This window comes from Cydia pomonella, chromosome 17 (genome assembly GCF_033807575.1).
Source record: "Cydia pomonella isolate Wapato2018A chromosome 17, ilCydPomo1, whole genome shotgun sequence".
Lineage (NCBI taxonomy): Eukaryota > Metazoa > Arthropoda > Insecta > Lepidoptera > Tortricidae > Cydia > Cydia pomonella.
Genome location: NC_084719.1, coordinates 10,274,787 through 10,287,611, shown reverse-complemented (window position 1 = coordinate 10,287,611; position 12,825 = coordinate 10,274,787). Strand labels below are relative to the sequence as shown.

General features: G+C 35.3%; 2 protein-coding genes across 8 annotated transcripts in view; one reads left to right on the top strand and one right to left on the bottom strand.

The window, feature by feature from the left end:
• The window catches only part of LOC133526888 (endophilin-A), a 100,578-nt gene that overhangs the window by 49,661 nt on the left and 38,092 nt on the right, over positions 1–12,825 (bottom strand). The window lies entirely within an intron of this gene.
• Positions 2,671–8,141, top strand: LOC133526857 (alpha-(1,3)-fucosyltransferase C-like). The gene is made up of 3 exons (XM_061863677.1): positions 2,671–4,046; positions 5,553–5,645; positions 7,481–8,141. Exons 1-3 carry the CDS (start codon positions 3,115–3,117, stop codon positions 7,695–7,697), a joined length of 1,242 nt encoding a protein of 413 aa, XP_061719661.1. The 5' UTR covers positions 2,671–3,114; the 3' UTR covers positions 7,698–8,141.

Below are 12,825 nucleotides of genomic sequence, written 5' to 3'. Positions count from 1 at the left end.
CAAAAAAATACATGTCCGTTCGTGAAATTGCAAAAAAATCAGGTACTAGCGTAGGCACCGTACAGAATATCAAGAAAAGAAATAACATACGGACATATAAAAAGCAAAAAATGCCAAAGAGAAGTGCCGAGCAGCAAATACGGTCCAAAAAAAGGTGCCGCAATTTATACGATATTTTGCTGCAAAACAAAACTCGATGCATTCTAATGGACGACGAGACGTGCGTGAAGTTTGACAGCAGTACATTACCGGGGCCTCAGTATTACAATGCAGTTATAGGAGAAAATGTTCCAGATTCCGATAAAGCCATAAAACTTGATAAATTCGGGAAGAAAGTCCTTGTATGGCAAGCAATTTGTTCCTGTGGCCTCAAAAGTTCGTCTTACTTTGCAACCGGTACAATTGGTGGCGAAATTTATAGAAAGGAATGCATCACAAAACGGTTATATCCTCTGTATAAAAAGCACAATATTCCCCCTTTGTTTTGGCCTGATCTGGCGAGTGCTCACTATGCTGGTGAGACAGTGACGCTGCTAAATTCAAAAAACTTCGATTTTGTTAAAAAAGACGACAATCCTCCAAACTGCCCGGAGCTCCGCCCCATCGAACGATACTGGGCTACCGTAAAGAGACACTTGCGGAAGGATGGCCGCGAAGCTAGTACATTGGCAGAATTCAAACGGATGTGGTTTTCTGCTTGTAGAAAAGTGTCAAAAAGCGATGTGCAAACACTCATGCGACGAATCCGAGCTAAAGTCCGGAAATTTTACCGTTCTAATTAAATGTAGTGTTCTTGTGTAATATATTATTTTATTTTAATGTTGTTAGTAAGCATTCACCGTAAAATAGTACATTACGATACAAGTGCGAAAAATAGGAAATTCGAAACGAGTGGCGATAAATTAAAACACGACCGAAGGGAGTGTTTTAAATCGATACGAGTTGCGAATTACCTATTCGCACATGTATCGTACAACGTTTTACAGTACATATGGCCCTTTAAATGTTCGACACAGTAACATAATATGCTACTTCTCGCACTAGTGCTATAAAGTAGCCCCATATGTACTGTAAAAGATATATTTATAATAAAAAATCCTTAAATGAGCCTATTTTTTTATGTCCGCTTAGTAAATTGAACAGTCCTTAATAAGTTCAATCAATCAGTTTAAAAGAGCTCAGAAAGCTGAGAGTAGGTAAGCCACCAACAGGCATCTTTACTGCACGACTTGCGTCCTGAATTTTAAAACAAAACTCGGTTTCGCAAGTCACGTTTGAGCCCATGCACGTCAGAATTTACAGAATACCTGATTTGTCCAGGTGTCGCCGTCGACGGATGCGTCTGGGAGGACATCATCATCAAATAATGTGTAATATGATTGCTTGTATTTCTCTATGTAAGTGAATTGTAATATTCTGTCGGAGAAATAAATTCTAATTTAAAGTATAATTTTATCCACACGTTAATTTCTCTAATTTTTTTTTCACTTGTACCGGTTTTAATATTTGTGATCAGTTTTAAGGCAGTTTACTGACACACTAATCGACTTAAGTATAATTATTTATTAAAGCACTCTATATTTATCCTATACTACTTCTATTGTTTTATTAGAATTGAACTCTAACAACATTTTGGCGGTAACTACTGGAAAAAAAATAACCACTGGTAAAAGGTGGAAAAAAAAAAACACTAGGGAATAACCCTAATTTGATTATAAATGTATTGGTTATACAATCTCCATTCTGATATTTAACTCACCATTCCATAAATAACGATACTTTTACTTAAATTATTAATTGAAAGTAATCTCAACAAATACTTAATACTATAAAAGTTTATAAGTTTCGTATAGTTTCTTTACAGTACATATGGGGCTACTTTATAGCACTAGTGCGAGAAGTAGCATATTATGTTACTGTGTCGAACATTTAAAGGGCCATATGTACTGTAAAACGTTGTACGATACATGTGCGAATAGGTAATTCGCAACTCGTGTCGATTTAAAACACTCCCTTCGGTCGTGTTTTAATTTATCGCCACTCGTTTCGAATTTCCTATTTTTCGCACTTGTATCGTAATGTACTATTTTACACGTACGTTTTATTTACCTTGTATTTGAAATGAAAAGTAGAGTGTTTACTCAGGTGAAAGGCATCATTTCAGCCTCGGACTACTCAAACTATCTCGCCTGAGATAAGAGCATTTCATCCCTTGGTTAACTATATACTATTAATGCAATGTATTTTTTGTTTTCACGTGTCAAAGGTACGAGTTTACGATGCAATATTATATGCACAATTGAACGTTTAATTAAATTGAACTATTAATTTGTAAAAATTGAACTATTAATTTGTAAATAAAAACCTATAAATAATTTGTAACGTATTTTTTTTCTTTGCTTTGAAGTAACATAAAGAGGTGTTTCTCTATAAAGTAACTAAATTAAATCTAATAAAATAATAAACATAAATAAGAATATTAAAAAAAAACCCCTCCTAGTTTACCTATAGGGAGCGTGCATGAACCGTAGGAGGCAGCACAGGAGCTGTCAGATTTTTGGCGCGAGGCGTAAATGTGATGTTTTTTGTTCCGATGTAGCCCACAAGATGGCAGAACCTACTATGCACAAGAAAACACGTGACGTGACATTTGTGCATGTTTATGGTTCCGATTCAGGCCACAAGATGGCAGACCCTCCAACGCGCACGGTGCCTATACATTAAAGAAAATATCCTTGTACTTAGTTTTAATTTCAATACTACCGTACCGGGTATTTATTGCGGATTCTTTTCTTAGAATTTTATAGGTATAGCTACACTTTATATTTATTTGAAGTTGTCATGGTTTGGACAATAAATAAACATGTCAATGCAGAAATTGTATTTTATTTGGTGAAAGATAAAAATAAAATATTTATATTCAATTCGATTTCACATGACTAGCAATTGTAATGAATGATAAAAATTCCACTTCAGTTAAGACGTAACGAGTGTGGACAAGCTAGATCTATGTACCCGAGTCGCGAACGCTTTGATAGTGGTAAATACAAAATTATGAAGATGTTTTTTAGTTAGTAGGTAACGGGAAGAATATAGTTTCCCGGCAATACCGAAATGGAATCCTCGTCAGAACGAAAAATCATTTTTACATGTATGTTAGGATGTTTAATGCTGTTGCTATTTTATCAGGGGGATTTTACCGGAAGTGCTTTACAGATACAGGATGTGCCAAGTTATACTGACGCAACTGACGTATTAAGTGCACAGAACGGGATGAAATATATATTAGTATGGACAAGCCCAAATTCTGAATCAATCAAAAGTTGGGGTCAAGGACAAGGACAGTTTATTAAACGTAAGTGTAAGGTCAACAGTTGCTACGTAACCCCAAACAGATCGCTTTTACCGAGCACCTCACACTTCGATGCAGTTGCATTTCATGGCCCTGAAATAATCAAATACGTGCCAGGCCCAGCAGTACGGAGTCCTCATCAAAAATACGTGTTCGTCAATGTTGAGTCATCACATAACTACCCGATTTGTGACGAGAGATATGATGGATATTTCAATTGGACTTGGACGTACAGGTTGGATTCTGATGAATCTTTCGGATACGTAACTATTAGAAACATTACGGGCGACATTATTGGCCCGAATAAAACTATGAACTGGATAAAACTGGATTCCATGCAACCAATCGATAAAGAGACAAAAAAGCTCTTGGAAAAAAAAAATAAGACCGCTGCCTGGATTGTTTCAAACTGCAACAGTTTAAGTAAAAGAGAAACATTCGTATTTAAGCTGCAACATGAATTAAAAAGATACGGTTTGAGGATCGACATTTTCGGTGGATGTACTAGGCCATCAAAAAAATGTCCAAGGTCTAGAACGAAAGGGCTAGAGTGCTTGAAGATGGTTCAAGAGGAGTATTATTTTTATCTCGCCTTTGAAAATTCGTTTAGCGAAGACTACGTGACTCAGAAATTGCTGACGGCGCTTCAGAATTACGCGGTGCCGGTTGTATTCGGAGACGCTAACTACACACGGTAAAATAACCAATGTTTCCTAAACGAGAATCGATTAGTTACTGCATTCAAACTTCGTTTATTTTAGCATTGGAAAAAAGAGAGGTATGGGCGCTGTGAATGTCATCTCGGTTTGTAAGGTAGGGCACAGCGGATGTCATTCCAGATCTTGAACAAAGCCCAACTGGGGAAGTACCTCCTCCTTACAGAAAACCTCAGCCAAATAACACTAGACCCTACTCATAGCGTTGTGTTCCTGCCGGTGAGTAAGGTTGCCAGAGAGCTCAACGAGGGTACGGAATGTTAGGGTCGGCAAAACGCGCATGTAACTCCTCTGGAGTTACAGGCGTACATAGGCTACGGAGACTGCTTAACATCAGGCGGGCTTGTTTGCCACCGACGTAGTATATTAAACAAAAAACAATCTTCATGTGGGTTTTTACGCTATAACAAATAAGTGTCCATTACTTATGAAACCAACAGAATGTTAATCATCAGTTCATCACTTATAGACGTTATTAGCTGCAATTTATTTTTCAATAAAAATACATGTCGAGTTGTTACAAGTTACATCAAAGAGAATTTGAAATAAATATGTATTGTCAAATAAAATTTCGTAGCGACGTAAATTTACTGCCATCTTTCGACACATAATTAAAACTTTTAGAACGCCACCTGACTTTGATCCTTATCCTTTCACTGATATGTGTTCAATTAAAAAAAAAAACAAAAAGTGGCGCCATCTTACGCCGCCGTTATGGCGCAATAGCTCGAAACGATGCTGCTATACCTTTTGATCTAGTAGATGACGCCACTTTTTGGATTAGGCCTCGTAACGCACTACATTTACAGGTACAGGTTTTGGCTTGCCGCAGTGAACACATTCATTAACATCTACTACTTAAAAAAAATCAAAGTTCAATAAACAATATGATGGGTACGTAACTAGCATGTTTTGTAACCCCACAAATAAAATTAAAAAAAAACTAATATGTACTTATCTGAGTTCTTGGCATTTTATCAAATATGAGACAACAGTTTCATATAAATATTCTGTGAAATGTTTTTAAATACGACCACTATGTAAATCTTTATGCACTAACAGATAGTAAATGTTTTCAAATACAGTATTAGCAAGATTTTTTAATACTACATCGCTGGGTAACAAGCATACGGGCCCCGCCTGATGGTAAGCAGTCTCAGTAGCTTATGTACGCCTGGAAGTCCAGGGGAGTTACATATATACTAATCTAAGAAATAAGTGCAAAACTTACAGTACGAAAACGACATCTGTTGTTTCGGCGGCGCCATGTTGATTTTTTTTAATTAATTTACACTGACACTTGTGTGCATAATTTTTGCTATAATTTATTATTCTTTAGAAGGGCAGCTAGACATATTTATAGCAGAATTATTTTTTTAGGTAATAAAGTAAATTTGCTAGATTTTTTTTAACGTCCCATGTATCACAGGTGTTACAATGCCAAGATAAGGGTTAATAAAACTCGTGTTAAATGTGCGTTTCAGATTCATGCCAGATGGAATCTACTTGCACGCGGGTAAAATAAAGCCGCCCGACTTAGCGAAAGAAATGAATGATATCATAAAAGACAAAGACAAGTAGGTGGTTAAATATCCCATTATAAATTAATAAGTAGTGGTTCTGTGAGCTGTAGACGTCGCGATAAGCTTAGAAAATGTCAGTGTGTGTGTGTGTGTGTGTGTGTGTGTGTGTGTGTGTGTGTGTGTGTGCGTGTATAGTCATTTTCACAGTAAACTTACAATGCTCTTATCTTGCCCAACCCAAGTTTACAATATTCTTACCCCCGGAGGTACACACAATGTTTTTCATCACACTTGCGAAGAAATAAACTAAATGTTAAATACGGTGATATATCAAACATTCGCCCGCCATTTTGTAATTTCGTGACACGTTAGGTATCGAAGGCACAGAAAAAAAGTCCCAAGGTCACTCAAACAAAATTCAGGACGGACTAATTACGATTTATCCCAAAAATTCAAAGAAACTTCTAGATAAAGATTCTAGAAGAAATAGATAAAGATGATTCACCTCAGAGGTGGCTATAAGAGCTATCGAGCAATAATACGGCCAAATCGGACAATTAAACAGATCCGACAAGCTAAAACACTAGCTCGACTATTGTACGACCCAGTATTGACAAAATTTGAAGGTTGCTTCTTGTTGGACGACAAGATGTATGTAAAACTCGATTTTAATCAACTACTCAGTTCGAAGTTTTATATGGCCAATAATAGAGGTAATTTACCCGCAAAATATAAGTTCGTGAAACTTGACAAGTTCGCAAAAAAACATATTATATGGCAAGCAATTTATAATTGCGGCTGTAAGAGGAAAAGTTTTATAACATAATCAACAATGAAGTCGGACCTTTATATTAAAGAGTGCTTAGAGAAATGAGTATTGGGATTTATTAGAACCCATAACGGTCCTGTGAAATATTGGCCAGATTTAGCCAGCTGTCACTACTCAAAAAAGTTTTGGCATGGTATGCTAATAATCAGGCCAATTACATACCCCCCGAGATGAATCCTTCGAATTGTCCCCAATTTCAATCTATCAAAAAATACTGGGCAATCATGACAAAAAAAATTAAACAAGACTAGTCAAATTGTCCAGGGTATCAATTCATTGCGATCTACAAGAAATCAACACGCCAAAAATGTCGACAAAAGTGTTGTGCAGTAAATGAAGGGGGTCCATTATGAAAACAGTTCGTAATTATTTACATAACAGAGATTTTTTTTTAATTTATACATATTTGAAAGCTAAATACATTACTATTTAAAATTCACCATTCATAACTTTCTTATTTTAAGTATTAACTTAAAAAAATAACAATCTTCTAGAACGTACCAATTCTATATGAACTATGTTTTAGTAAATCACAATCACGACGAATGAAAATAAATGTATCAATTCCGTAAATAACTAATAAAGATGGAATTACACAATATTTTGTATACCGAAAAAGTGTTCCGAGTGAAACTAAATTTTGATTTATTCATTTTGATGCTTATTTTCTTTTCTCTGGAACATAAGTAGTTTAACGCACAAATATTTTTTATATAAAACGAATGTTGTTACAGTCAACTGGTGTCACCACTAATATTTTGCCTTTAGTTTAATCTTATATGTTTTTTTTTTGTTCACGGATTGAGCGAATGAGTTTACGCACCTTCTCGGCCATGATGGCCTCAAAAATATGTGATGGACTCTTACTGTGCTACAAATAAGATCGTGTCAGACATTTTTGCGTCCCTCGATGTGTAACATATTATTGCTGGTGACTACTGTACATGTATGTCCTTCTTATACACAATTGAGTTTTTTTTTATATAACTTTAGTATAATTATGTAACTTAGACGGTCGTTGTATTATGTAATTTGATTGTAAATAATTATAAATTTGCAGGTATTACAGTTTCTTCAAGTGGCGTAATCATTATTCTTACCATAAAAAAGAAGAATCGCCAGATTCTGATGCCCTGTGCAGAATGTGCGAGATGCTTCACGATCAAACTCTTGTGAAGAAGGAAACTGTGTATAAGGATTTCAGAATATGGTGGAACATTCTAGGTGCATGTTCTTCGACCAGCATGTTAAGCGTGTATTCCATATTAACTTTTTGAACGCCAAGCACCCCTAAAGGTGTCGCATGCAGGTGTTATGGCAAACGCTGCCAAAGTAACCTTCACACTTTCGAGTAAGGTTTACATTAGTGCGCTTGCACCCGGGAGCTTGGCGTTTGAGTGACATTTGTGTTTATGGCATAAAGCGTTCAAAGGGTTAAGCTCTTCCATAAAACGGTAGTTTTAATATGCATAAACTGATGACGATGTATTTATTCATGGAAAATGTATTAAAATGTAATTCGCTACATGTGCAACACTAAGTGCCTAATGTAACTTTTGAAACAAGCAGCTATTTTTGTAATAAAAAGGGTAAAAAATACTTGTGCTAGCGTTAAAAGCGTTACAACCAGTTCCTACTCCAGGAATAAACGAATAATAATGATCTATAAATTTAAAATAGTAGGCATGCATTTAATATATATACTGATATTTTTGATTAAATGTATTTGTTTTATTTCATGATCATGAATAACCGTCGCGGTAACCGTAGACAATATTAGGTTTATATTATTATTATTTACCTACTTAGCATGGTTATGCCATTCACATCGACATCGACAATCGAAGTCGTCTACATATTATCCCCAAGTTATTGAGCGTAAATACAATTTTTTTGAGAATTTGCTCTTTTACAACGTTCTGTATCTTAATAAAAAAAGCAATATTATAGACTAAAATTGAAATTCCTTGTATTTGTAAATGAAAAAGTGTTCCTAGCAAAATGAATAAACGATCAAAAGTTTATCGCAAATCAATTCTTGCCGGCTAATGATCTGCCGACAGTTTTCAAAATTGTGAAATTATTATCATGGACAAACTAACTTCTTAATATAACTTATGAAAATGGCATAACTAAGTCGTTATTAAACCATAGCTGGGTCGCAAACGCAATAAAGTGACACAAACGGTCGACTGTTTAAAGTTTTATCAACGGACAAGTTCTTGAGGCACGGTAGTTTGTTATTGGCAGCGTTCCACGCGCCCAGATCGATACGGGGGCGTAAGTAGGCTTACGTAATACTTGGTCAACAATAGCCCTAAATTGACCTCTAATGCAGCTGCATTAGGACATTGCGCCGATCAGGGACTGGTAACTTGATGTTAGATATTGGATCTCACGCTTCCACTAAACAGTTCTGCATTTCGTGCAATAATATGAGCCGAGTAAAGTCGACGTCATTTGTTTACAGTTTTCGCCTTATTAAAAGGTAAGTAAGGTGCAAAAGTGTAAACATATCTGTGACGTCGACTGTACTTAACACAGACAACAAAATTTTCTGTGTATTAAGTTCTTTGATTTCATAAACTTATAGCTTAGTTGACTGCAAAACTGAGGTGGCTAATAAATTAAAGTTGCATAACAAGAAAGTACCATATAACTACGTTGAATAGCCTTAGCCGTTACTTTTGCGGACGGGTCAAACTTTTCTTTAATTTATGATAAAAGTCACGTAATATTTAACAAGCAAAAGGGGATCCCGGTAAAGGAGAAAGGCAGAAGTTGTATTCATCTTGGATCCAATTAGTTTCTTTTTCGAACTGTTAAAATGATTTGCCACTTAGGAATTTATATGAAACATTACACAATGAAGTCACGGAAAAGTTACCTTACACACATTTAGATATATCAGACGACCGGTTTGGCCTAGTGGGTAGTGACCCTGCCTACGAAGCTGATGGTTCCGGGTTCAAATCCTGGTAAGGGCATTTATTCGTGTGATGAGCATGGATATTTGTTCCTGAGTCATGGGTATTTTCTATGTATTTAAGTATTTATAAATATTTATATATTATATATATATCGTTGTCTAAGTACCCTCAACACAAGCCTTATTGAGCTTAATGTGGGACTTAGTCAATTTGTGTAATAATGTCCTATAATATTTATTTATTTATATTATTTATTTATTTATATAGTTCTACATACATTTGTATACGATTTATAAAATAGAAATTGTGTCTGAAAATAACTTCAGTTTACGTTTCCCAATTAATGTGCCGGTGCTTTATTTCAAACATGGTTTGAAATAATTTATTTTAAATACAGTCAAAATCCATATTATCTAAACTGGCGAAATCTTAACAGACACAAACTTGAGAGCAATAAAAAACGACTCAAGTTTGAATATTGGGTTCTTGCACGACCCTGTAGAAGTGGTTGAGCCTAAAAGGAAACATTTAGACCGCGGTCCAGGAGCATATTTCGTCAGTCATCGCCTCCCGGCTGATCCTTTTTCTGATGATAGTTTAGATGCTGTTTTAAATTTAAAAAAACTGTCAGCCGGTTGTATCGTGGTGGGAAGACCGTCAGCTATACACATGACATGAAAAAAATACGCGCCTTACCACTTTATGTCCGCAAAGTATGCGTAATGTGTAAATTGTACGCTATTTAATTGAAACGCCTGGATGAATGCTACAAGCAAAGTTTCATAATTTTGTTATTACTAACATAAAAAAGGTAAAGCGCTTATTTTTTACATGTTCATGCGACCGGCTGACGTTCTTACCACCGCAATACAACCTGGCTAACGATTTTTTAAATTAACAATAGCATCTGAACTGAACTATCATCTGACAAAGTATCTAACGGGAGGCGATGACTAAATGTTTTTTTACGTGTTTCGTTTCGGTGGCTGCCATTCCTCAACCCGCCAATGGAGCGGCAGCTGACGTTCATGAGGGTTCATAATAGCCGTTAACAACAATTGATCATGGAAATCTGTTCCTGGCTCGCGGTCTAATTGTATTATATAAAAGCCAAAGAGAATGTAAATTGTTTCGTTTGAAAGGAAGCAAATATTATCTCCTCACCAAAAATAATTATTTGTTTTACAGCGGGGCACTGTTGTTGATTAACCGCTCGTGCTAATATTGATACCCGAGCAAGCGAAAGATTCCAAAATCTCGTAAAGGCTATCTTGATTGTTCAAAAACTGATGACAAAGTTGCATTTTATCCAGAAGAGTGACAAAATAATTTGATACAAACTTTGAGTTGTTTATGTTGGCTGGTAGAATTTACTTTTAAATGACAAATATTAAATAACCTTAATTTGAATTTGATTTGGTTTCAATTTGTTTGATGTTTTACTATTCGTATTTTCCTCACGTTGGTGTGGTGAAATTTTTTGTGTATCACTCGGTGGTAAAATTTATTAAACCCTCGAACCTTGAAACCCTCGCAACTACGAGTGTCATGATGATTTAATTTTTTCAAACTACACGCTACGCTCGTGGTTCAATCTTGCAATTTTTCGCTTGTTCGGGTATCAATATTACCACAAGCGATTAAACAACAACTTTGCCAACTTGTAAAACAAATAATCCTTGATTTGTACCATGAAATGTATCGATAAAAATATACGATAGCGTATAACATTGTTTTCCGTGACGCAAATACAAACGAGTAATCCGGGGGGTTGTTATTCAATCACGTTTGAACTAATGGTGCTGCGGGGGTTTTGATAGCCAGGCAGATAAGCCAAGGAGTATATAAATATTATGTTTCTATTAGGATTTGCTTTATGCTTGAATAGTAGGTATTTGAATATTTTTAGGTATATACCGTTACCGCAGCCTAGAAAAGTATACATATTTGCTAATTCATAAGACCACGTTTTATTAACAAGGTTTAATGATGTTATAAAATATCATATTAAACACACACTGAGAAAACTTCACCTTTCTATACTTCGTGTGTTTTAGTGCAGTTTTTATCAGGCTCTTCAATTGTTAATTATGTATAATGGAATTATCTAATGTAATAACAATTTCAATCAATACTTATAATTTACTACTTAACCGCAAAAAGTGCCCGATTTCGAACCACAAGCTTACATCTGCGAAGTTCTTTCTAATGCTAAAAAAAACGAAGTATAGACCCAGCTAAGAGACGGACGGACCGAAGTCCTCTTAGATGTAGGTTTAGTAATAGGGTTCCAAATATTATTATAAATGAAAAGCTATTTACAAGTGAAAACATTTACGTATGCAAATATGATTATGATAATCTCACTTTCCCTCGAAGCATTCTATGTTAACATTGCCATAAAATATACAAAGCTTTAGGGAGTAAAATAATAGGCACTAAAACTGAAACAATTTCTAATATGTACCAAAGATATGAAAATGATGTGATAGAAAGCCATATAAAGTAGGTAACTTGTTGCAGATATGGAATTTTTATGACTTTAACGTTTGGGTCGTGGGTTTTATTACCTATTTATGTTTGAGACTAAGTGCAGGTGCCTGAGCGCTGATGGTATACATAATAAACGTAGCTAAGACTAAAATTTGGCATTTCTCTGTCGTGTTGAGTGCTGTACACCGAGCATTATTCATGATAAGTGAAAAGCTGAGGGACATTCGACGTCAAAGATATGAAGATATATGTTTACACTTTTCGCCTTATTACAAAGGAGTAAGGTGCAAAAGTGTAAACATGTTTTTGACGTCGACTGTACTCGTAATGCTTTGCACTCCGGCCTCGTATATCTTAAGGACATTGATGTACATTTGTAGGTGTAATAAGTTTGTGGCAAAAAAAAATCATTTTTGGTACAAGCTTTTATCGCTCACTGTATTTTTTTCCACAGGCAACTAATACTAATAATTCTCAAAACCCCAAACAAAATAAGGTTGCGTTGTTTTTTCAGAGAGTCCCGTTTCCATCATTAGATCAGCTCGATGGTACCATAATATTACATTGTCATCTGCCTTACATATGTACCTATGCAAAATTTCAGCTCAATTGGAAACCGGGAAGTGGGTCAAATTTAGCTTCCAAGACTCACACAAACATCCATACATACAAACTAACAGGGCAAGTTAAATAAAAGCTTGTAATACTGTTCATATGTATACTGATGTTGATGTGCCGACGGAAAGGTTCCAAAATAGCGAAAATATTCTGTTTTTTTTTTTGAAATTACTAAATACATTATTGCACGACGATCAACATTTTTCATCTCCAACCATTTGAAACTTATCCAATTGATTAGAAATCTTCCGTGGATTGGACATATGTTGATACCTAGTCGTAACTATGTAAATATGTGAAGGAGATACTTTGTAAACAAATCGATTTGAATGTCAAAAAACTAGTACTTAGTAAGTACTACTTA

What these genes read in the sequence shown, in the direction of transcription:
- LOC133526857 (XM_061863677.1), top strand. Translation starts at nt 3,115, where the DNA reads ATGGAATCCTCGTCAGAACGAAAAATCATTTTTACATGTATGTTAGGA. An exon ending in GGAGACGCTAACTACACACG is followed by an intron (nt 4,047 to 5,552) that starts GTAAAATAACCA and finishes TGTGCGTTTCAG; the next exon opens with ATTCATGCCAGATGGAATCT. An exon ending in ATCATAAAAGACAAAGACAA is followed by an intron (nt 5,646 to 7,480) that starts GTAGGTGGTTAA and finishes ATAAATTTGCAG; the next exon opens with GTATTACAGTTTCTTCAAGT.